Here is a 24713-nt window from a genome sequence, read left to right as displayed (position 1 = left end):
CCATTCAAATTGAATTTTCTGTTTTTGAAAAAATGGAAATATTCTGAAAGAGTTGTAATACATGATAGCTGATTTATATAGTCCTGGGTTATTTTGATCTTTTTATTTGTTTTGCAACTTAGTTTCACTGCAGAACCGCTATATATATATCCTATGTTCCTAGTAATTTTTTTCTGTTAGTGCCCTTTAACATTTAGAACATAAAAAAATACCAGCAAAGAAGCCATAATTTTCACATTGGCTTTTTGGAGAGGACTTTTCTCGTCTAGGCTTAGAGGCAAAGTGTGAAGGTTTCACTGCATTTTTTTATGGTCTCTACCTCAACCCATTACTGTAATCATTGATGATAATGAATATAAATGATATAATATATTAATTCCACGAAACGTAATTTCTTTTTATTTAATATAAATGTAAGGAACTTTTTTTTTTCATTTACTAAAGAACCTAGTTGCTGTTTAGGAAAAGACTACAATTTTAGTACTTTGAAAAAACTGTCTGGTTAAAAGGCAGATCATATACTGTTTGGAATAATTGGATATAGGAGATATTACTGCATTAACTTCATTAATTTTTTTACTGCAAAAAAAATTATGAAAGGTAGTGTGTTCAATCAAACAAAAACCTGATTTGTAAATTAGGTATGGATTGAGGAAGGAGTTGATTGACATGTATAGTTCATTGACTAGTCAACTTTGATAAAAAAGGAAGTCCAACTCATGAAAAAGAGCAAATGAAATCTTCAGGAAATGAAATTTGCATAACTTCACTATAAAATGAATTTCTTTCACTTCTCTTCTGTAGATCCTCAGTTTTAAAGAGAGAGAAGTTTGAAAAGCTAAGTTTTATTGGGTTAGAATACTATAATTCTACTGCAAATAAAATATCTTTTGAACAGGACAAGTGAATTAATGTATGATGTTCTCGATGAATCCTTACGAAGAGCCGAGTTAAATCACAATGTCACTTATGGTAGGTAAAATGTAAATGGTACTCTAATGACTAATGATATTTTTTAGTACCACAGCTTAATCTGTGTTAAAATGCTATAAGTTCTGATTGAGTTTTATACATTAATTTTTAAGGTGATGCTTTGGGTTATTGCTACTTCTTTTAATATGAACATTGAGTAACATAGAAATAATTTGAAATTATGGCGTTTTTCTAAATGTAAACATAAGTTTACCATAATTGCCTCCTTATTGAAAATATTTATCCAGCATCTAATTGACATGAAGTTAATCTGATAGATCTTTGTTTTGTATTTGAAGTAACTCTTAAATAATCAACTAGTTGTCAAATATTTATTGCATTTCTGTTATTTGCCAGGTGCTGTGCAAAGTGTTTGGAATACAGCTGTGAATAAAACAATATTGTCATGGGGTTCATAGACTAGGTAGATAGAAGGGACAGGTATTGTAAGTGTTACGAAAGAGAATCACAGGGTACTGAGAATATAGCAGCTAGTTTTAGGTGAGGGGGGAGAACAAGAAAGGTTTTCCTAACATAATATTTAAGAAGACATCTGAAGGATAAGTAGGATATAAATAAGGATATATAGATGTAGAATAATAACATACTATTTTGTGAAGAAACAAATTTTTAATGTTATATATACAATTTAGAAAAGTAAGTTAGTGATAGGTAACAAGATTAAGTAGGAGGTGGAGGGTAGAGAGGTGAGAAAGTAACCCCCCCCCCAAAAAAAGAAGCCCAAGTTTAAATAGCCAGAGAAGGAACTATTAGTTCTTTCTGATCAGGCTGGAAAAGCTCAGTGGAAAACAGTAAGATTTTTTTGGAGATATGTAAAGATGAAAGTGAAGCATTTTGAATTTTGCATGCTTTGAAGAAAAGTAGTAGAAGAAGCGTTGAGAGCTATAATTCATTAGAGAAAATTATTTCTCAGTGTGGTAAAATGCCATGAAGTAGGGGATGAACAGCATTACTTGTTCTTTCAGATAATGATAAACCACTGTGGATCTTTAAGAATAAGGATTGTTGAAATGTAGTATAGACTAGAGGGCAGAAATTGAATTAGTTTAGCAGAAATAAAAAGTGCTTAAAAAAGACCCAATAGGAGTAAGGAGAAAGGATTGTATTCATGATTTTCATGCAGAAAAAGTTATGCACATGGAAGTGAATTGGGATAGTAAATTTGAAGGATAGGTTTATGTTTTGCATGTATAAATGGTTATTAAGGCATTAAGAGTGGTTTATTCATGGGTTCAATTACAGTTTGTTGAATGCCTATGAAAAAAAACCTGGATTTGTAAACTAGGTACAGATTGAGGAGTTACTGGATGTATGTATTTTTCCATGCCAGGTGTAGAAGATAAAAGGAGTTTAAAGTAGACACAGACTGCCGTTATGACTGTGTGGTGTAATTCACGGTTGGTATTATCTAGGTTCCTGGTATATATTGAGAAGAACGAGAGGCCAGGGATAAGGATAACCTGTATTGAGGCTGGTGGTTTGCCTATGAGCTGTTTAGAAAATCCTGAAAAGTGTCAGAATCTTTTTAGGCAGCTAAAGTAAAATAACATTGGGATATAATCAGTGTTCAGGATAAGGATTTGAAAGGATCTCAAGAAATTCTGTTTAAAATTAGTTAGAAATCTGTTTTTGTTGTTTGCAGAAAGTTAATATTTTTCTTTTTATAATTGACATTTCAGCTTTAATTTTTGTATTTTTTTGAATAGGTAATATATGCACATGGTTCAAAATTCAAAAGGTACAAAAGGGTATATACAATGAACAGTAAGTCTCCCTTCCACCTTTATCACCCACCACCCACCCAGTTCCCCTTCTGGAGACAACCATTGTTTATCTGTTCCTTTTGATTTGGAGAATAGTGTATACCTGAGGAAATATTTTTTTATGTTCTCCACTAGAACACTCTTCTTTTATTAAGATTGCTTGAAATGAACACCAACAATTTATTTCTTTGTACGCTGTCAGTCTAGTATTTCAACTACTACACATACCTTATAACTTCTGTTGTTTTTTATTTTATCTTTTCATTATGCTTTTTTCACATTTGTATTTATAGTTTAGAGTTTATATTGATTAGGTCACTAGTAGAGTATTCTCTAATAAACTTATAAATCTTTATTTTATTGTTTAAGAATGTGAATTTTAAATTTTAAGCTTCCTAAGGGCAGGGACTGTATTGTCTTATTTGGTCATTATATCCTCACTATCTGGCACTGAGTTAAATTGATGATTGATACATTTTAATTGAATTAAAGGAAGAGAAAGCTAGTTTATTAGTTATCTAATTGGGTTTTAGTCTTAATATTTTATCAACCATATTTTCTTAAAAAGCCCATTATTATAACTTACCTTAGAGTTAAATCAAGAAATAAATCACATGAAAGTTATTTATTGAGTATTTGCCATGTGCGAGGCATTGTATAAGTGGTGTAGAGGAAATGAAGAAGTATAAAATGTAATCTTCATCTTTAAGGAGTTATAATAATTGCATCATATCTTCCAACACCAGCTACACCAGTTCTGACCCTATCTAGTCTCCACAGCTTATAATGTAGTCTATAAGATTGCCCTTTAGACACAAGCTGCAAGCTCAAGGGTTCTCTTGGCCACCCTCATTTCTCACCAACTGAGTACAACTTTGGGGGAGGTCTTTCTGATATGACCTGATTCAAAGTCCTGGCACAAACTGTTGAGGTCTGCTCTAGGGCTCTCCATGAATAATAAAAGTCATCCTATCACCTGAAATTTAAAAGTTATCCCCCTGGAACCAGGGGCAAAGACTAGCCAAGTTCTTTATTTTACTACAGGAGTTTGCAATATAGTAGAGGAGATAACTTGTTCAATAACAATATAAGACAATGCAAAGGGGTGGTACAAGGAATAATTATCTTAAGAGTTCAGAGGAGATAGAGATCATTAGAGAGTACAGATAAGGATTTATTGATAAAATTGAACCCTGAAAAATCAGTAGGGTTTAGATAGATAGAAGGGAAGGTTGAAAGGGAGCTAGGCAGAGGAAACTTCAGAGATGATGCAGAAGTGGGGATGTTTAAACAGTTTCAGAGAACAGTGGAGGATTCATGATGAGGAGCAATGGAAAGGCCATATTGCAGAGGCACTTTGATGACAGTCAAAGGACTTTGGACTTTATGCTGCATAAATTCCAAAGTCCTGGAAGATTTTTGGGCAGGGGACTTATAAGACGAGAATGTCATTTTTAGTAAAGTAAATTGGGATTGAAGTACAATGAACAGAATTATCAAAAGTAGATAGAGAGAGCAGAGGTGATCAAGCAGTTGAGCTCCGACCTCCCACATGGGAGGTCCTGAGTTTGATTCTGGTGCTTTCTGAAAAAAATAGAAACAACAAGTGAAGATTCAGGACTTTTATCGCTGATCAGTGATAATGAGGACCCCTCCCCCTTGTAGTATCATGTAGGGAGCAGTCACCGGGTAACCTTTGTTCTTTTAGACAGGGTAGTATCAGCAAAAGCCTCCCACCCCTCTACGCAGCAGTAACAAGGAGCATCCCTCCTCTCTACCCTTGGCTGAGGTGTCAAAGGAGTTAATATGAGAACTTAGGCTTCTATTCCCACCCGACAGTAATCAAGTGGTCTTCCCACACACACACACACCATTACTCTCCAGAGTTGTGTCAGTGGAGGCCTGCTAAAACAAGATTTAGGTGGAGTCTCAAAACAATACCCCATATGCTTCAATAAAAAATCATTTATTATACCAAGAACCTGAATCAAACTGAATAAGGAAAGACACCCACACTGAGATAATACAGATGTTAGAATTATCTGACAATATGGAGGGAGTTTCTGGTTACCTGTGTTCAAGATGCACCACCCTAACGTCAGCACTGGCTCTCTACAGGTGTGTGTATTTTTCCTGTGCAATATTTTTATGTAAGAGTTCACTAATTTATCTGTTATGTTCAGACTTGATGGATGGGGCATGGACTCCCAGCTCTGTTTTCTCTGGGGTAGGTGGTAAAAGGGCTGGGTCTCAAAATAAATAGTCCAGTTTGGACTGGCCTCGAGTGTGTCTGTGAATTAAAAAAAATAAAAATGATTCAATGGGCAGTTATGAATATGCTTGGAACAAAGGAAAACTGAGAAAGTCTCAGCAAAGAAATGAAAGATTTAAGGGAGCCTAATCAATATTTTGTCTCTGAATAACAAAATAACCAAAATAAAAACAGCTCAAAGGATGGGTTCAACAGAAGAATGGAGAGGACAGAGGAAAGAATCACCACCAACCTGAACAACAGAGAGAAAATAGGGGATTGGGGGAAAGATCAGTGCTTAGGGACCTGTGTGACTGTAACAAAAGTTCTAATATTTATGTCATTGGAAAAAAAGGATGGTGTTGAAAAGTATTCAGAGAAAAAAGAGTTGAAAATTTACCAAATTTGGACGAAGATTTAAGCCTGCAGATTGAAAAACTGAGTAAAGCCCAAACAGGATAAACCCAAGAAATCCATGTGAAGACATATAATCAGTTTATTTCTGCAAACTAAAAACAAAGAAAAATTCTTGAAAGCAGCTGGAGTGAAACAACACATTACCTTTAGAGAAAACCCATTTGAGTAACAGTGGATTTTGCATGAGAAATCATGGAGGCCAGGCGAACGTGGCACATTTTCTAAGTCCTGAAAGGAAAGAACTATCAACTCAGAAAAATCCTTCAGTAATGACAGGAAAATCAAGACAAATCTCAGATGAAGGAAAGCTAAAAGACTTTGTTGCCAGCAGATCTATCATAAATGAAAGGCAAAAACTCCTGGGTCCCTGTCGAGGGGCAGAACCTCATCAGGCCCAGCACAGCCAAAACAAAAGAAATGGAAATCTCTCCCTGGTGCTTCTGGAGCATTTGCCTTGGCTGGGGAACTGGTGGTGTCTTCGAGGAAATTGGAAGCCTGTGGTGACCTCTGTGTGTTTTTGGTCCCTTTCCAGGCACTGGGAAATTGAAATCCAGTGGGGGCAGCCCTGCGTAACCCAGCTCTGGATTGTCATGGATGAACTGGTAGAAGATGATACCTGCATTTGGAATCATGAAAAAGCCCATCGGAGAGATACAGTGACTCCAGTCTCAGTATACTCAGGAGATAAGTCTGTGACTTCACATTTTGCCCTTGTTACTACATATGAAGACATCAAAAAACCACTTAAGAGAAGCAGATTTGGCCCAATGGATAGGGTGTCCACTACCACATGGGAGGTCCAAAGTTCAAACCCAACATGAGCTGGCCCGTGCACAGTGCTGATGTGTGCAAGGAGTGCCGTGCCAAGCAGGTGTGTCCCCTGCATAGGGGAGCCTCAAGTTCAAGGAGTACACCCAGTATGGAGAGCCTCTCAGGTAAAAAATGTGCAGCCTGCCCAGGAGTGGTGCCACATACACGGAGAGCTAACGCAGAAAATGATGCAACAAAAAGAGATACAGATTCTGGGTGCTGCTGACAAGAATACAAGTGGACACAGAACACACAGCAAATGGACACAGAGAGCAGACAACTGGGGGGGTGCGGAGGGGTGGGGAAGGGGAGAGAAATTTAAAAAATTAAAATCTTTAAAAAAATGACTAAAGATTCAGAAAAAGAGAACTCTTTAAAAAAAGAATAAGATTTTTGGAAGAAAATCTTATAGGATCTTGATTAGATGAAGAAACAAGTTCTGTGGGACGAGAACAGAGTAAATAAGGTGTACTATACATATTGAGTGGTCTGCATTGATAGAGATAATTTGAAGAGCAAATTGGATAAAAGGAATAAAGACAACTCTGAATCTTTGAAAGTATTGAATGAACAGCTACAATCTAAAGAGGTAGAACTCCTCCAGCTAAGGACAGAAGTGGAAACTCAGCAGGTGATGAGCAATTTAAACCCCCCTTCATCTGGCTGGGAGGTGGAAAAGTTGAGCTGTGACTCGAAGATCCATGGTTTGAAACAAGAGCTGGAACTGATGAGGAAAGAATGTAATGATCTCAAAATACAGCTACAAAAGTCCAAACAAATGGATCTGTCTCAGAAAGACAATCTGAAAAGCAGAAGTCTTCAGTGACTAAGTATTTCAAGTGATAATATACAACAGGCATACTGGGAACTAAGGAGAGAAATGTCTAATTTACATTTGGTGACCCAAGTACAAGCTGAAAACTGAAAATCCCCATTGCAACCATGAAAGCCTGTGCCCCAAGAGGATGTGTTGAAGACCTTGGGAAAGAACACAAAACTGCATTTGATGAATTTTACTGCAACATACAAAAGATACACCCCTCTCCAACCAAATGGCAAAGCACTTTGTCGTACCACATCTTGCCTGTTACCAGTAGATGTAAAGATATTACCTGAGAAACCAATTCTGCAATCGTGGACAGATAATGAGAAATCCATTCCTAATGATGGTGCGGACTTTCAGGAGCATAATTCCTATGGTGGAAATTCCCTGGAAAATAATTTTTGGTAGTTCCCAAGACCTCCTAAATCAAATGAGACAGCATTTGGGTAAACTAAAAGTAAAACTTTGCCTTTACCCAATTTGCCACCATTGCATTACTTGGATCACCATAATCAAAACTGCCTTTGTAAGAATTATTGTAATAATTCTGAAGAGATTCATGATTTGGTTAGGAGGATGCTGTATCTCCCTCGTGGTTCCACCAAGAAACTATTTAGTAAACTGAAAGTGGATTTTGATTAAAAATTTGCAGTTCTTCAGTATATACATTTGCACATACTATATCATAATATGCAGTTGGTTTTCCAGTATGAAGAAAAAGTGGCCTCCAGCTCCATATTCTAGCTAAGAGTCAGATATATGCTGGTAATTAATTTAATACTTAAAGCGTTTCAAAATGACATTTCTATGTTTGATGACAATTGTAAATTTTGCCTCTCAGATAAAGAATGGAATTGAAAGTTTTTAGGCTTGGTTTTACAAAGCATGTAAAATGCCTAAATATTTCCATTCATAAAGATAAAAATAAAAGAAGAGACTATTAGCATAGGATTAAAACCATGTAAATTGCTTCAAATTGCAGAAATAGTGAATGGCACTGTGAATAGTTTATATTTCTGTTAACCTTATGATGTTTAAGTCATGAAAAATACTACTCAGAAATAATCTAGGTTATACTGTTTCTATGTGCTGTTGTTTCAGAGTTTCAGGTTTAAAATCACTTTTTTAATCATAGTATTTGTTTAATAAAATTTTAGAGTAGCAATTTGAATTCCAGCACCTGGAATAATCTGATCATTGAAGCCAACTTTGTCTCAGTACATCCCTCAAGTCTTAGTTGGACAAAAGATATGGAAATAGTTGTAAATTGTGGACAGTTACAACCCTATATATCATCCAATTAGAAATAAATAGAAAGAACATCACAAAGGTTTCAATCTAATCTGTCCCTTCAGTGGTCCTTAATGAAAATCTAAATATATGTACATCAATGTATAAAGTAATTTTCCTCAAAAGGACTGCAACTAGCTGCTTATTATGTAGAGCAGATTATATAAACTGTTAGGTTTTGATTTGAAATTTAACATTTTATTAATGGAAAAAGTGATTTTTAGTTCATTGGATTAAGAATTTTAATTCTAGAAACCAAATTTTGTGCTGTATTTATATAATACAATCATGAAATGTGCCAGAAGTCTTTCATTGTAAGATAACAAATAACAAAGATGGCGTCTTAGATGTATTACTTGATCACATACCTTTTGCCTGGGGAAAGTGTTTCATGTAGGAGAGTTTTATTCTTTTTGATAAAAGTTTCAATATCTTGAACTAAGTATCTCAAATCACATCTTATATTATTTAAAGCATATACATAAACAGTGTTCACTCTTCAGGTATTTTTGTCTTCTATTATCTTACTCACGTTAGGCTGTGATTAATGGGATTGGTGTCAGATGATGGAATTTATTCTGACCAATGAACATAGCTGGCTCAAGGGAATACAATCTCCTGCCAAGTAATAGAACAAAACCCAACATGCATAAAACAAATATAAGACTCCAGGCTTCAACTGAAAGATGCAATTACCTATATAATAACAGTAGTGGAAACCATTTCCCATGTGGCTGCATAGGCTGTATATTAAATCTACTCTCTCTTTAGCTTACTGGTGTGCTTTTTTAAAAACCAAGATTGGATATATTCCTTTGTAAAGAAAATAAGTCTTAATAGATAATGGCTTGATTAATGTTTTGAACAATGCAAAGAAATTGTTTAATTACAATAAATTATTTTTGTTTGAAAGTGAAAGGCAAAAGGAAGTTCTCTAAACAAAAAGGAAATGATAAAAGAAGGAATTTTGGACTATTAGGAAGGAAGAAAGAACAATAGGAATAACAAAAAAAATGGGTAGGAAAATGGGTTTGGCTCAACAGATAGAGCATCCGCCTACCACAAGGGAGGTCCAGGGTTCAAACCCAGGGCCTCCTGACCCATGTGATGAGCTGGCCCACGTGCAGCGCTGATGCGCTCAAGGAGTGCCCTGCCACGCAGGGGTGTCCCCCACATAGGGGAGCTCCACGCACAAGGACTGCGCCCTGTAAGGAGAGCCACCCAGTGCGAAAGAAGTGCAGCCTGCCCAGGAGTGGTGCCGCACACACCGAGAGCTTACGCAGCAAGGTGACGCAACAAAAAGAGACACAGATTCCGGGTGCCACTGACAAGAATACAGGCGGACACAGGAGAATACACAGCAAATGGACACAGAGCAGACAACGGGGAGGCAGGCCAGGAAATAAATAAAAATAAATGTTTAGAAAAAAAGGGAAAATGCAATGGACTTTTTTATCCTCTTGAATTTTCTAGGTTATGTTTTATTGTTGAAGCAAAGTTTCTAACATCTCTAGTATGGTTCTCAGGTATATTGAGGAAATATTTAACATGATTTTATATTTAATTGGGGGAGGGTAAAATGATGTAAAGGCAAATAGTATTTCTATACTTCTCTTGAACTGGGAAAATGTAGACACCAGTATAGACTGATAAATTATATATATATAAGGTAATATATAGAACACCTAAAAAATGTTCAAGTAACTGACAGGAAAGTAGGAAAAAGAAAACAGAATTGAAAAACTGAGAGAACAAACAGCAAAAAGTAAAATGGCAGACTTAAACCCTAAGATATCAGTAATTACATTAAATGTAAATAGTTTTAAATATGCATATGAAAAGATGGAGATTGGCAGAATGTTTTTTTTTAAAATGATCCAACTATATGCTGTCTATAGGGAACTCATTTCAAATATAATGATTTGGCAGATTGAAAGTAAAAGAGTGGAAAAAGATATATCATACAAACATTAGTCAACAGAAAGCAGGAGTGGCTCTATTAATATCAGAGAAAATAGACTTAAGAGCAAAGAAACTTAACCTGGAATGGAGAGGAACATTACTTAGGGATAAAAGGGCCAGTCCACCAAAAAGACACAGCAATTTTAAATGCATATATATCAGATTACAGAGCTGCATAATAAGTGAGTCAAAATGGATAGAACTGCCCTTTCCTCGGCTGTTGCTGAAGGTGCTCGGTTCTTCCAAGGAAGCTAAGGCGGCGTTGGGGTGAGGCCCTCACTTTATCCGGCAACTAGCACTGCGCCCAGCACTCGCCCACACAATCGCCTCCATCTCCGAGCTTGCCTGCATCTACTTGGCCCTCATACTCCATGATGATGAAGTCACCGACATGGAGGATAAGATCGGTGCCCTCATTAAAGCACCTGGTATGAATGTTGAACCTTTCTGGTCTGGCTTGTTTGCAAAAGCCCTGGCCGACGTCAGCATTGGGAGCCTCATCTGCAATGTAGGAGCTGGTGGACCTGCACCAGTGGGAGGTCCTGCCCCCACCACCACTACTGACCCAGCTGAGGAGAAGAAAGTGGAAGCAAAGAAAGAAGAATCTGAGAAATTGGATGATGACATGGACTTTGGTCTTTTCGACTAGATCCCTCTTTTGTAAAATGTTCACTAAAGAGCTGAACTTATTAAAAAAAATGGATAGAACTGAAAGGGGAAATAGATCAACAATTATAGTTGGAAACTTAAACATCCTTCTCTGAATGGTAGAACAGCTAGAGAGAAAATCAGCAAGACTATAGAAGATTACAGTAACACCATCAACATCAGAATCCCATTGACATTTATGGGACACAGTACCACAAAACAGCAATACATCATCCAAAAGCAACAACAGAATATGCACTTTTTTCTAATGCCCATGAAACATATACCAAAACAGACCATATATTGGCCCATAAAACACACGTCGACAAATTTAAGAGTTTAAGTCATACAGAATATGTTCTCTGACCATAATGGAACCAATATCTGAAAGATAATGAGAAAATTTCCAAACACTTGAAAACTCAACCACACTCTTCTAAATAAATTCATGGGTTAAAGGGGGTTTCTCAAGGTAAAGAAAAGAATACATAGAATTGAATGAAAATGAAAATAATCAAAATGTGTGGCATTCACTTTTAGCTGAGAGGGAACTTTATGGCACTAAATGCTTACATTAGGAAAGAGGAAAAGTCCCAAATGAATAATCTAAGCTGCTGCATCAAGAACATAGGAAAAGAAAAGCAAAATAACCCCAAAGCAAACAGTAGAAAGGAAGTAATAAAGAGCAGAAATCAACAAAACTGAAAATAAAACAATTGAAAAAATCAGTCAGAAACTGGTTCTTTGAAAAGATCATACAATTGAAAAACCTTTAGCAATACTAATGAAGAAGAAAAGAGAGAAGACACTAATTACTATTATTAGGAATGAAACGGCATATCACTACAACTGTAGACATCAAAAAGATAAGGGAATATGGTGATCAACTCTATACACATAAATTTAACAACTTAGAGGAAATGGACTGTTTCCTCAAAAAGTACACACTATTGCAACTCACCCAATATGAAATAGATAATTTAAATAGCCCTATAGCTATTATAGAACTTGAATTTATAATTTAAAGACTCCCAAAAAGGAATCTGTGGAACCCAGTGATTTCAGTAAAGAAGTCTATCAAACATTTAAAGAAGAATAGCAATTCTACAAATTACTCCAAAAAATAGAAGTGGTGGGAACACTTCCCAACTCATTTTATGCACCCAGTATTACCTTAATATCAATACCAGATAGAGATAGTACAAAAATAGAAAACTAGAGACCAATGTTCCTCATTTATATATAGATACGAAAATTCTTAACAAAATAATGGTAAGGTAGATTAAGTTATGTACCCCCAGAAAAAGCATATTCTTAATCTTAGTCCCATTCATGTGGATTCAAACCTATGCAAACAGGACCTTTTGAAGATGTTATTTTTAGTTAAGGTGTGGCCACTTGAATCAGGATGCGTCTTAGTCCTATTACTGGTGCCCTTATAAAGAGAAAACCATGGGGAAAAGCAAGTCAGTGTAACCAAGAATAGAAAGGTGAGGATGTTGCCATGTGATGGGGAAGCCAAGGAACCCAAGGCTTCCAGCCAGCCAGAATTCTGCCAACCTTAGAAGGAAGAAAGCCTTTTAGCTTCTGAAAACAAATTAAATAAGTTCCTGTTGTTTAAGCCAATCCATTATGTGGTATTTGTCATGGCAGCTTGGCAAACTGAGACAATTAGCAAACAGAATTATACGCCATGAACAAATGGAGTTTATTTCATCTGGTTCAATATTCAAAAATCAAGCATGTCTTCTGCCATATTAAAGAGCAAAAGAAGGAAAATTCACATTGACACATAGCTCAGTTGATGCAAAAAAATCATTTGACAGAATTCAGTACCTATTCATGATAAAACTCTGAGCAAAGTAGGATTAGAGGGGGAACTTCCTCAATTGGAGAAAGAATATCTACAAGTTACCTACAGCTAATATTATACATCATGGTGAAAGGCTGAATGCTTTCCCTCTAAGACTGGGAACAAGGCAAGAATGTCCACTCTCACCACTGTCATTCAATAGAGTACTGGCAATCATGGTGAAAGGCTGAATGCTTTCCCTCGAAGACTGGGAACAAGGCAAGAATGTCCACTCTCACCACTGTTATTCAATAGAGTACTGGCAAGAAAAGAAATGAAAAGGGACATAGATTGAATAGAAAAAAATGTAGAAAATCCGAAGGACGTGAATTACCAAGGTTGCAGGATGCAAGATCAGCATACAAAATTCATTTGCATTTCTACCTACCAGCAAAGTGAAATTAAAATACAAATTGTAATTAATTATTCAAAGCAACAAGCAAACCAGAAAAACAAAATACTTAGTGTAAATCTACCAATACTTATATCAGATTTGTATGCCTAAAAGTTTAAAAACCACAAAAGCAAAGAAGATGTAAATAGGTTAGGAGTCATACTGTGTTCATGGATTGGAAGACATGATTTAGTCAAGATGTCAGTTCTCCCCAAATTGATATATAACTTTAATGTGATTTCTATTAAAATCCCAGCAAGACTTTTTGTAGATATAGACAAGACTATTCTAGAAAAGCAAACTAGAGTAGTTAGAACAGTTTTGAAGAAGTATAAATTGGGAGGAATCAGTCTACCTGTTTTCAAGACTTACTATATAGCTATAGTTATTAAAACTGTGATAATGGTGAAGGGATAGACACATATACCAACATACTAGAATAGAGGATCCAGAAAAAGCCCCTTACAAGTACAGCCAACTTATTTTTGACAGATGTGCAAAAACGATTCAGCGGTGGAAGGATAGATAGTTGTTTCAACAAATGGTGCTAGAGCAATTTTATATCTATAAGCAAAAAAAAAAAAAATAAACCAGCCTTTGTAAACTTCACACCTTATTCAGAAGTTAAAAGAATCATAAATTTAAAGGAAAACCAAACCATAAAACTTTTATAAGATAACATAGGAGAAAATCATCAGGACCCAGAGTTGGGCAAAGAGTTCTTAGATATAGCAAAAGGACAATCTCTAAAAGAAAGAAATGAAATTGGTCTTCATCAAAATTAAAACTCCTGGTCTGTGAAAGACCTGAGAAGATGAAAAGGCAAACTGCAGACTAGGAGAAAAATATTTACAAACCGTATATCTGACCATGGACTCATATATAGAATAAAGAATTCCTAAAACTCAACTGTAAAAAAAAAAAAAAAAAATCCAATTTGAAAATGGAAAAAAGGAACAGATAAATCACTGCAAAGGGTATACGGATGGCAAATAAGCAAGTGAAAAGATGTTGATCATCATTAGTCATTAGGAAATGCAAATTAAAGCCACAAGATAATCACTATACACATATTTTTTTTTTTAGTTTGAATTTTTTTTTATTGACTTTGTAATAATATTACATTAAATATATATATATATATGAGGTCCCATTGAACCCTACCACCCCCACCCCACCTCTCCCCCCCCCAGCAACACTCCTTCCCATCATCATGACACATCCATTGCATTTGGCAAGTACATCTTTGGGCACCTCTGCACCTCATGGTCAATGGTCCACATCATGGCCCATACTCTGCCCCATTCCATCCAGTGGGCCCTGTGAGGATTTACAATGTCCGGTGATTGCCCCTGAAGCACCATCCAGGGCAGCTCCATGTCCCAAAGACGCCTCCACCTCTCATCTCTTCCTGCCTTTCCCCATACCCATCAGCCATCATGTCCACTTTTCTCAATCCAATGCCACCTTTTCTATGTGGACATTGGATTGGTTGTGTCCATTGCACCTCTATGTCAAGAGGAGGCTCAGATTCCACATGGATGCTGGATGCAATCCTCCCACTTTCAGTTGTAATCACTCTAGGCTCCATGGTGTGGTGGTTGTCCTTCTTCAACTCCATCTTAGCTGAGTACTATACACATATTTGAACCACTAAAATAAAAAATAAAGACATCAGTTAATGTTGACAAGGATGCGGAGAAACCAGATCTCACACTTTGCTGGTGGGAATGTAGGATGTCCAGCCACTCTTGAACGGCTTGGCAATTCCTTGAAAAACTAAGCATATATTTCCTCAAGTTTTGTTTGAGTATAAATCCAACCCAAAATACCATTGATAAAATTTACGGTATCATGAATGTTAGGACATTATTGGTTATTAGTTTAGCAATTTTTACTTGATGATATTTTGGCGACCTGAACAGTGAATAAAGCTCCACGTTGCAGCTACTAGTTTAGAAATCATCATAGCACTTTTATTTTAAAAGCTGCAGAAAAGATAGAGTGGCTACTATTTCAGTTATGGAATTATACTTAGATTTTTGTAGAGTTGAGAAATAAAGGGACTCAGTTTTAGACAGGTGAATAATTTAAAAATCCAATAAATTCATTTTCAGTTCATTTTTTTTTTTTAAAGTATAGGGGCCAGGGATTGAACCTGGAACCTTGTATGTAGGAAGCTAGTGCTCAACCACTAAGCCACATTGGCTCCCCTGAGTTGGTTTTCTCTTTTGTTTGCTTGTTGTTTGTTTGTTTGTTTTTGTTTTTAGGAGGCACTAGAGTCCTAATCTGGGACCTCCCATGTGGGAAGCAGGCACTCACCCATTTGAGCCACATCCAGTCCCCCTATATTCTTATGACTGTTTTGTTCAGGATTCAGCAATTTTTTTTTGTTGTTGAAAGAGAGCCAGATAATAAATAGTTTAGGCTTTGTGGGCCTCATATATCTATGTTGCATATTCTTTTTTGTTTTGTTTTATGACCTTTTAAAAATGTAGAAAATCATTCTTATTTTACAAGGCTATACAAAACAACTTCATAGGCTGGATTTGGCTGTAGTTTGCTTATTCCTGCCTTAGTTGATAGTTGATTGACTAAAGCTTTTTGTTTAGTTTATTTAGTTCACCAAGTCTTGAAGTAAACTTTATTGATAGCACATAGTAAAGACATTTTGCAGCACATTTGAATATGCAAAGTACCTTTACGTCCAATTAACGAACTTTGTAGTTTTCCTTTAATTAAAGTGAGTTGCCTTCTTCAAGGGAAATCATTTCTGAATTTTTTTTTTCCTTCTCTTTCTCATGAATGGGATTTACATAAAGATTTTTCCACAAAATTTATCTGTGCATTAATTGATGGGCAACTAACAACAGTGTAAAACATGGCTAGTGGAATATTCAGGATATATCTTGTACATAAAGAAGTCTGGTTTTTTTAAGCTTTTGGAAAGAGAGAAGGAGTGATTTTATCAAAGATATTTGATATGCTTTAATATGCATGGAACTGTTTTTGAGCCTGCTGACTCTAGGTCTTTGCTGTATTTCACTTATTATATTGTGATTGCAAAGGACGTGCAGGAGTTAATGATGTCTCAGTGATGCTTTATCATGGCAAAGCTCCAACTCTGACTCATGCTTTTTACAATAGTTTGAGGAAAAAATTTTAGTGCCCACTTTGATCATCTGTTATGTTTTCAGAAATTTGATTATATCAGAAAGTCACTTTTTTTTTAAAGATGTATTTCTCTCCCCTTCCCCCTGTTGTCTGCTCTCTGTGTCCATTCGCTGTGTGTTGTTCTGTGTCCGCTTGCATTCTTGTCATGTGCAAGCTGTCATGTGCACTGGAAAACTGTGTCGCTTTTTGTGTTGTATCATCTTGTATCAGCTCTCAGTGTGTGTGGTGCCAATCCTGGGTGGGCTGTGCTTTTTTTGTGTGGGGCAGCTCTCCTTGCGGGGTGCACTCCTTGCGCAGAGGCACTCCTATGCAGGGGACACCCGTGTGTGGCACAGCATTCCTTGCGTGGAACAGCACTCCTTGCGTGTGGCTGCACTGCGTATAGACCAACTCACCACATGGGTTAGGAGGCCCTGAGTGTCGAACCCTGGACCCTCCATATGGTAGGTGGATGCTTTATCAGTTGAGCCACAACCGTGTCCCAGAAAGTCAGTCTTGAACACTTATTGAGGTGTTCAGATATTTTTCTGTATGCTTTTTTTTAAAGATTTATTTTTTATTTCTCTCCCTCCCCCACATTGTTGTCTGCTCTGTGTCCATTCGCTGTGTGTTCTTCTGTGTCAACCTGCATTATTGTCAGCGGTACCAGGAATCTGTGTCTCTTTTTGTTGTGTCATTTTGCTGCGTCAGCTCTCCTTGTGTATGGCACCACACCTGGGCATTCTTGCTTTATTTTTTTGCATGGGGCAGCTCTCCTTGAGGGGCATACTCCTTGCGTGTGGGGCTCCCCTACACGGGGAACACCCCTGTGTGGCACAGCACTCCTTGTGTGTATCAGCACTGCACGTGGGCCAGCTCACCACACGGGCCAGGAGTTGAGCCAAATCTGCTTCCCTTTCTGTATGCTTTGAAGTTCATTTTAAATAGGTGGCTTGAATATTTTTGAGTAGTGGCCTTGTTTTTCAAAGAAATGTTAGTGCATCTTTAGGTGATTTTATTGAAATAAATTGTATCAATCTCTGTGTATAAGTTCTAGAAACTGTTCATAAATAAGCTATTTTAAAGTATTCAAGGAGTTAGAAATATCTATTTACACAGGAACAATACGTATACTATTAATTTATATGTCCATTAGAATGTGAGCTCTGCAAGGGCAGGTTTTTTGTCTGTTTTGTTCATTGCTGTATCCATGGTACTAGGACAATGCCTGGCACATGGGAGGTGTTCAGTAAATACTTGTTGCATGAATGAATGTATCATTTTTATCTATTAGTAAATGTAATTCTCTTTAAAATGTACTGTAATGATCTAATTCTAATAGCTCTAAGCCTGACAACAGTAAAATTGATTTCTGTGAAAATTTTCTGTAAGATTTTTGACTAAAACTGACCTATTAGTTTGTTTTATGAGTTTGACACAGATTTTTTTTTTATTATACCTTAACATGTTTCATGTCATTTTCATATTTTCTTTCTCTAGCTATTTTGTTCGAGTGTGTGCATACAGTTTATTCTATTTATCCAAAATCAGAATTACTTGAGAAAGCTGCCAAGTGCATTGGAAAATTTGTTTTGTCACCTAAGATAAATCTGAAATATTTGGGTAAGATGATTGGTTATTTTGGAAACATTTTAGGAAGGGAGTTTATGAAATTTGCTGGGTATATGTTTCAGGTTGCTTTGTATAAAGTAATAATCTTTGTTTCTAGGACTGAAGGCTCTTACCTATGTTATCCAACAGGATCCCAGTCTGGCTCTTCAACATCAGATGACAATAATTGAATGCTTAGACCATCCTGATCCCCTTATTAAAAGAGAGGTAACTGTTATTTTGAATAGTGAATGTGAAGTGTTATAATCTTTAAACTTTTATTGATATGAAGAAGTGTGTATATATGGGCAGTTTGTATATATGTGTGTATATATGCATATGTGTTTTTTAACTTTTTTTTAAAGATTTATGTATTTACTTTTTTTTAAATCCTCCCACCCCCCAGATGGTTCTCTTGTCTGTCTGCTCGTTGTTTACTTGCCTTCTCCAGGGGACACTGGGAACCAAACCCACGACCTCCCACATGGGAGGCGAGTGCCCAGCAGCCTGAGCCACATCCACTCCCCATGGGCTGCAGCATCTGCTACTTGTGGAATATGCTCATTTAGGCATCTGCTCGTTTGGGCAGGTGTGCATCTAGCTTATTGTGGCAGGTCAAGCTTCTGCTCCTCTTCTGTAGGAGGTACTCGGACCCAAACCTGGGACCTCCCATATGGTAGGCGGGCGCCCAACTGGTTGAGCCACATCTGCTTCCCTGTGTTTTAACTTGAATGCATTTTGTTCTTTTTATTAAATTTTTAATAAAATCTGAAGAACTTCTCTAAAAATTAATTATGTCAATGTCCACAGGAATGTTCTTAAATTATGAGTTGGAAGGATTATGTCCAGTTATCTATATGGGTTCTTTGATAGCTTTTTGGTCAGCATTGTACTGATAGGAGACCTGAATTCTATTCCCAAATCTGTCAATTTATAGAGTTTAAGATATATTCTTATTACTATACAATTAAGATATAATTTAAGATGATTAATATTTTTCTATTACATTCTTTAATATTTGTAAAATGAGTTAATGTATTCCCCCATTAAATATATAGGGATGTTGAAAGAATTAATGAAAATATCCATAAGTGATTTGAACTCTTTGGAAGGAAAGATGCATAATTTACTTAAATTTTCAAACTGTTCCTTTAATATCTATTTGGGATTCTGTATAACATTTCTGTTAATTGTTATGTGGAGAAATTACTCTGTACCTTCATTTAAAATAGTACGTGGGACTTAGGAGGCTTGAAAGTTTTATTTCTGATTTAAAAAATAATAAAGATTAAAAAATAAGAATCTACTAAACATAAATATTTTAAAAACAATGAGTTAAAAGTAGGGGAGTTTATTGAGAGAAGAGTGTATTGCATTAAGCAATTGTAATTTTTAAAAGATAAAATCAATTTTAAAATTTAAAAGCATTTTATTTTTGAAATAAAGATTTTTGAGGAATTGTCTTCATATATAATTATTTTGTCTTCATATACTTAATATTTGAAAAATTGCCACCTGCCTGGAAAGTTTTCACATATACTAATTAGTATGTGTAGTCCTTGTAGAAAAAAGGAGAAGGGGTCACAGGACAGTAACAAAATAATTGTATGGTCCTTCCATTTTGAGGAAAGGTAGGAAAAACAGGTAGAAAGCATGTATTTTCTTGCATAACTGACTACTAAGTTGAACAGAATCTGACTTTGGTACAATTTTCTTATTGTTCTATTTAATTGTTGGTCTTATTTAAAAATTAGAGTCAAAGGAAAAACAGATGATTTATAAAATTATCAAGAGCGGTCAGTTTGGTCCATTTCCTGCAGTGAGAAAAGTAGTTTAATTTCTTTAGGGAAGGTATGTAGATATCAGTGGTATCCAAAGAAGATGCTGTAGTTCTGTCTCCTCAGTGCCATTTACACTACTAATCTCTGTCAATGACAATATGGAAGGAACTTTAGTACCTGGGCAGTGGAGTGACCTGTTGCTTAAGGCTTGGATTCCCTTTTACCTGGTCATATTTCCTCTCTTTCATATAGGAGAGAGGGTAGGCAACAAGGAGCTACAAAAGCTGAATAGAAAAGACCTCTTAACTATGCACTTCCTAATATCATACCCCATTCAATCCTGGAAATGATCTATTTCATGGTCTTAGGGTAGGAAATGAATTTGGTGCCAATTATTTTAAACTATATAACATAATTTGGAGTCTCCAGGGAGCAGCATATCTAAAGCAGCTCCATGAATGAAAGCTATTATTGATGTTATGTATATATTGATTTTAAAAGGAGTTAAGGATTAACTAAAATAAATTTTTTTAATCTTTCAAAATATGTTATCTTTTGTACTTGAAGTACTGGCTGTAAGGATGGAAACCTGAGAAAGAGCCCTAAAAATATTTTGAGTGAGTTTGACAAATAAGGTGTGTCGAAATTCTCTTGCAGCTAGTACTGTTGTTCTTAAAATACCAGTAAATGATGTTTTCTCAGTATTTCCCTAGGTTTCATATTGATTTCTGGGAGCTATAATATTTTTACAACCTTAATCTGAGGCCGTAGTCTTACAAACTATATTTCCCATACTCTTTGAACAAGAGAAAACAGCACTTGAGTGGATTTGGCAGTTAAGGGCAAATGGCTTTGTGATGGTTAATTTCTTGTGTCATCCTGGATAAGTTATGAGGTCCAGTGGTTTGGTCAAGCAACCACTGGCCTGACGGTTACTGAGAGGATATTTTGGGATTTAAATCATTAGCCAGTTGATTATATCCGTGGCTTAGTACATCTGCGATCAACAAAAGAGATTGCCCTCAGCAGTGAGAGAAGTCTCATTCAGTCTGCTTAAGGCCTTACAGGGAGAACCATGATTCAGCAGTCAGAAAGAAGGACATCTATCTCCACTTTAACCAGCCTGCTTCTCCTGGGGAAATCATCATCACCTTCATCAGAGTTCCCAACTTGTGCCTTTTTCTGGGGAATTCAGTATCACCATCAGATTTCTTCCTTGTGGCCTTCCCTGTAGAATTCAGACTTGCCAAACGCAATGGATTTTATTTATATGCATACCCACACACAAACATACACAAGTACAAGTAATATAAGTTTCAAAAGGTATTAAAGTTTTAGAAAACATTATAAACTTGGTAATTTTAGGTTTTTGTTAGGCTTTGGAAGTGATAATTTATTTTTTTGACAATTTTTTAAAAATTTAAGTAACTTCCGTTCTTTTTAAATAAAATTTTATTGAGGTATATATCATCCATACATGAACATACATAAACAATAAGTGTATGGTAAAAATTGTGAACTTATACAACAGACATGCATATCATCATGCAGGGCTTCCTTTTTTTTTTCTTTTTTTTTTTTTTTTTGAGTTAGGCCAGTAATTTATTCAGGTAGGGAGGGAAGAGAAATGGGAGAAAACAACAGAAAATAGCAGGGGTCCCAGGTAATGAGCAAGAGGATGAAAAGGGGTGAAGAGGGCTAATTTATAAGCTGCAATTCCCTATTATAGATTATAAATCCCCAGGGTTACTTGTGTGGCCACATGGCAGAGGAAAAATCCAGGGCTTCCACACATAACCTCCACTACCAACACCTTGCATTGTGTGAAACTTTTGTTACAAACTATAAAGTAACATCATCAAAATATTGCTACTAATTTTAGCCCATATCTTATATTTGTTGTAATTTTTCCCCAACCCACCTGATTGTTAACACCCTGTATTAGTGTTATACATTTGTTATAGTTCATGAGAGAACATTCTTATATTTCTTCTGTTAACCACAGTTCATGGACCACCATTGGATTCCACACAGCCCCATGTTTTGTGCAGTGCATTCAAAATGTATACCCTATGACTCTCTTTTTCATTGCAGAGTTGTGTTGTCATCATCTCAGTCAATTTTAGAACATTTTCATTAGTCCCAAAGGAAAAATTCCATACTCTCTTAACCTGCCTAGAATTGGTATAATATCTTCTTTGCCGTTGCTGCAAAAAATTACAATATTACTGTTAACTATCATTTTTTAAAAAGATTTATTTATCTATCTATTTATTTATTTCTCTCCCTCCCCCCACCCCGGTTGTCTGTTCTCTGTGTCTATTTGCTGCCTCTTCTTTGTCTTCTTCTGTTGTTGTCAGTGGCATGGGAATCTGTGTTTCTTTTTGTTGTGTCATCTTGTTGTGTCAGCTCTCTGTGTGTGCAGCACCATTCCTGGGCAGGCTGCACTTTCCTTCGTGCTGGGCGGCTCTCCTTACGGGGCACACTTTTTGCGCAAGGGGCTCCCCTATGTGGGGGACACCCCTGCGTGGCATGGCATTCCTTGCGTGCATCAGCACTGCACATGGGCCAGCTCCACACGGGTCATGGACGCCCAGGGTTTGAACCGTGGACCTCCTATGTGGTAGACGGATGCCCTAACCACTGGGCCAAGTCCGCCGCCAACTGTCATTTTTGACAATAGTTTTACCCTTCTTAAATTTTATCTTAGTTAATATTAAAATTTGCGTTTCTTGAAAGAGTGCCTATTAGCTGACTGCCCAGTAGACCGTCTATATGAAAGTAGAAGAATAAACTGTATTATAAACCTATTTATTACTAAATGTGTTGGTGTTATTATGAGTAAATTTATAATGCTGTTTTATTTCTCTTAAATAGACTCTGGAACTTCTTTACAGAATTACTAATGCACAGAATATAACAGTTATTGTCCATAAAATGCTTGAATATTTACATCAGAGCAAAGAAGAATATGTCATCATCAGTTTGGTTGGTAAAATAGCTGAGCTGGCTGAGAAATATCCTTTGTTGGGACCACGAGTTATAAAATAACTTGAATTACACAACAACTATAAAAAGATTGGAGAGACATGGTCACTTGCATCTTGACCATACAATAACTTCCATTCCTGATTTTGAAGCTTGTTGTCAAGAACAGAAATTTGTGTAGACCTCTAAGGGGTTGGCTTTTTTCCTGATTGTTTTCATTCAGTTGGTCTGTATTATGATCAGGAAGATAAAGGAAAGTGTCACAGTAAAGTAGTGGGATCTATTCACATGTTTAAAAAAATTTATTTTTTTAAACTCAGATTTCACTAGGTCACAAGAACATTTCATTCTTTTAAAAATATCTGTTCTTTAAATCTAAGAAATAAGTGAGTAATATTCATCAAATTATCTTGGAAATTTTTAAAGTATAGTTTTGGCCTAGCCATTGTTATACTACTGACCAGTAAAGTGATAGAATTTTACAACTGAAGAGGAACAAATTAGATAGAAAAGAGGTCAAACAGCTTGTTCAGGTAGACACACCATATTTACCCTCTCTGAAATGTATATAATTTTCCAGTATTTATTAATCCCTAGTTAATTGGTTCCTTTCTTGCACTTATTTCATAGTATAGTATGTACAAGGTGTGGTGCTAAGTAAGATGACATTAACTCAGTTTATTCAGTTGAATTAAATAAACCTTTACTGAGCATCTGTTAAATAAAACTGGGATATAGACAATTATTATCAAAAGTTAAATGTGAAAATGTACATACTAGGATGAACTGGTTTTTTTAAAATGTATTTTTTATTGAAGTATATCATTCATACATGAACACGCATAAACAATAAGTATATAGTAAAGATTGTGAACTTAAAAAATAAACATAATAACATTGCACATTGGTCTCATACATCACCCCTCCCCCAACACTTTGCATTGTTGTGAAGCATTTGTTACAAACTATGCAAGAGCATCATCAAAATATTACTACCAACTATAGTCTTTCTCTTATATTGGGTGTATTTTTCCCCCATATATATATTTAAAATACATATATATTTTTGTGACAGATGTTGTGAACTTGCAAAACAATCATACAGATGTGTAGATTTCCCATACAACACCACATCATGATAGAACATTTGTTAAAGATTATGAGATAATATCATCAGACTGTTACCACCAATTATGGCCCATAGCATACATTTGGCACACTTTTTCCATACACGTCCATTAACAACACAGTACAACTTTGGCATTGATGCAAGAATATTATAGTATTGCTGTTAACCACAGTCTATAAGTCACACCAGTTATAGTTTTCCCATGCTTCTGCATATTCTCATCACCCTGCAATAGTGATGTATATCTGCTCTAGCTCACAGAACTCTCTTCAATTTGTACCCTTAACCACTATCTTCATCCACCTTTGGGTTCACTGTGTTATTCAGTCATTAGATTATTCTTTAGCTTGCTTTCTATTGACATTTACTTTCCCACAGTACCTTTTTTAGCCACAATCTCATTTATAAACCAGTTGCTACTCACTATAATGTGTTACCATCAACTCTATCCATTTCCACACTTTTACAGTCAAGTTAACTAAAACTTCTACATATATTAAGCATCAGTAGTTCTTCTCAACCCTCCTCTTACCTCCTAATATCCTATACTCTAGGTTTTAATTCCATGTGTTTATTATTCATTTTTGGTTCATATTAATGAGACCATGCAATATTTGTCCTTTTGTGTCTGACTTACTTCACTTAATATAATGTATTCAAGACTCATCCATGTTATCACATATCCCAATTTCATTTCTTCTTACTGCAGCATAGTATTCCATTGTATGTATATACCACATTTTGTTTATCCATTCATTGGTGGATGGACACTTGGGTTGTTTCCATCTTTTGGCAATTGTACATAAGGCTGGTATGAACATGGTTGCTATGAAAAGGTTGCTGTAGAA

General features: G+C 36.0%; 1 protein-coding gene and 1 pseudogene across 1 annotated transcript in view; both read left to right on the top strand.

Annotated features, from left to right (window-relative positions):
• The window catches only part of AP4E1 (adaptor related protein complex 4 subunit epsilon 1), a 94017-nt gene that overhangs the window by 34665 nt on the left and 34639 nt on the right, over nucleotides 1-24713 (top strand). The window contains exons 8-11 of the mRNA XM_058294199.2: nucleotides 899-972; nucleotides 17857-17979; nucleotides 18086-18195; nucleotides 22626-22765. Of these exons, the coding sequence (XP_058150182.1) occupies nucleotides 899-972; nucleotides 17857-17979; nucleotides 18086-18195; nucleotides 22626-22765 (447 nt within the window). The remainder of the gene's footprint in view (nucleotides 1-898; nucleotides 973-17856; nucleotides 17980-18085; nucleotides 18196-22625; nucleotides 22766-24713) is intronic.
• LOC105747393 (5-azacytidine-induced protein 2 pseudogene) lies at nucleotides 6015-7787 on the top strand (annotated as a pseudogene).

Source organism: Dasypus novemcinctus, chromosome 3 (assembly GCF_030445035.2).
Source record: "Dasypus novemcinctus isolate mDasNov1 chromosome 3, mDasNov1.1.hap2, whole genome shotgun sequence".
NCBI lineage: Eukaryota > Metazoa > Chordata > Mammalia > Cingulata > Dasypodidae > Dasypus > Dasypus novemcinctus.
The sequence above is the reverse complement of the archived record's forward strand: the minus strand, read 5'-3'. Positions and strand labels throughout refer to the sequence as shown.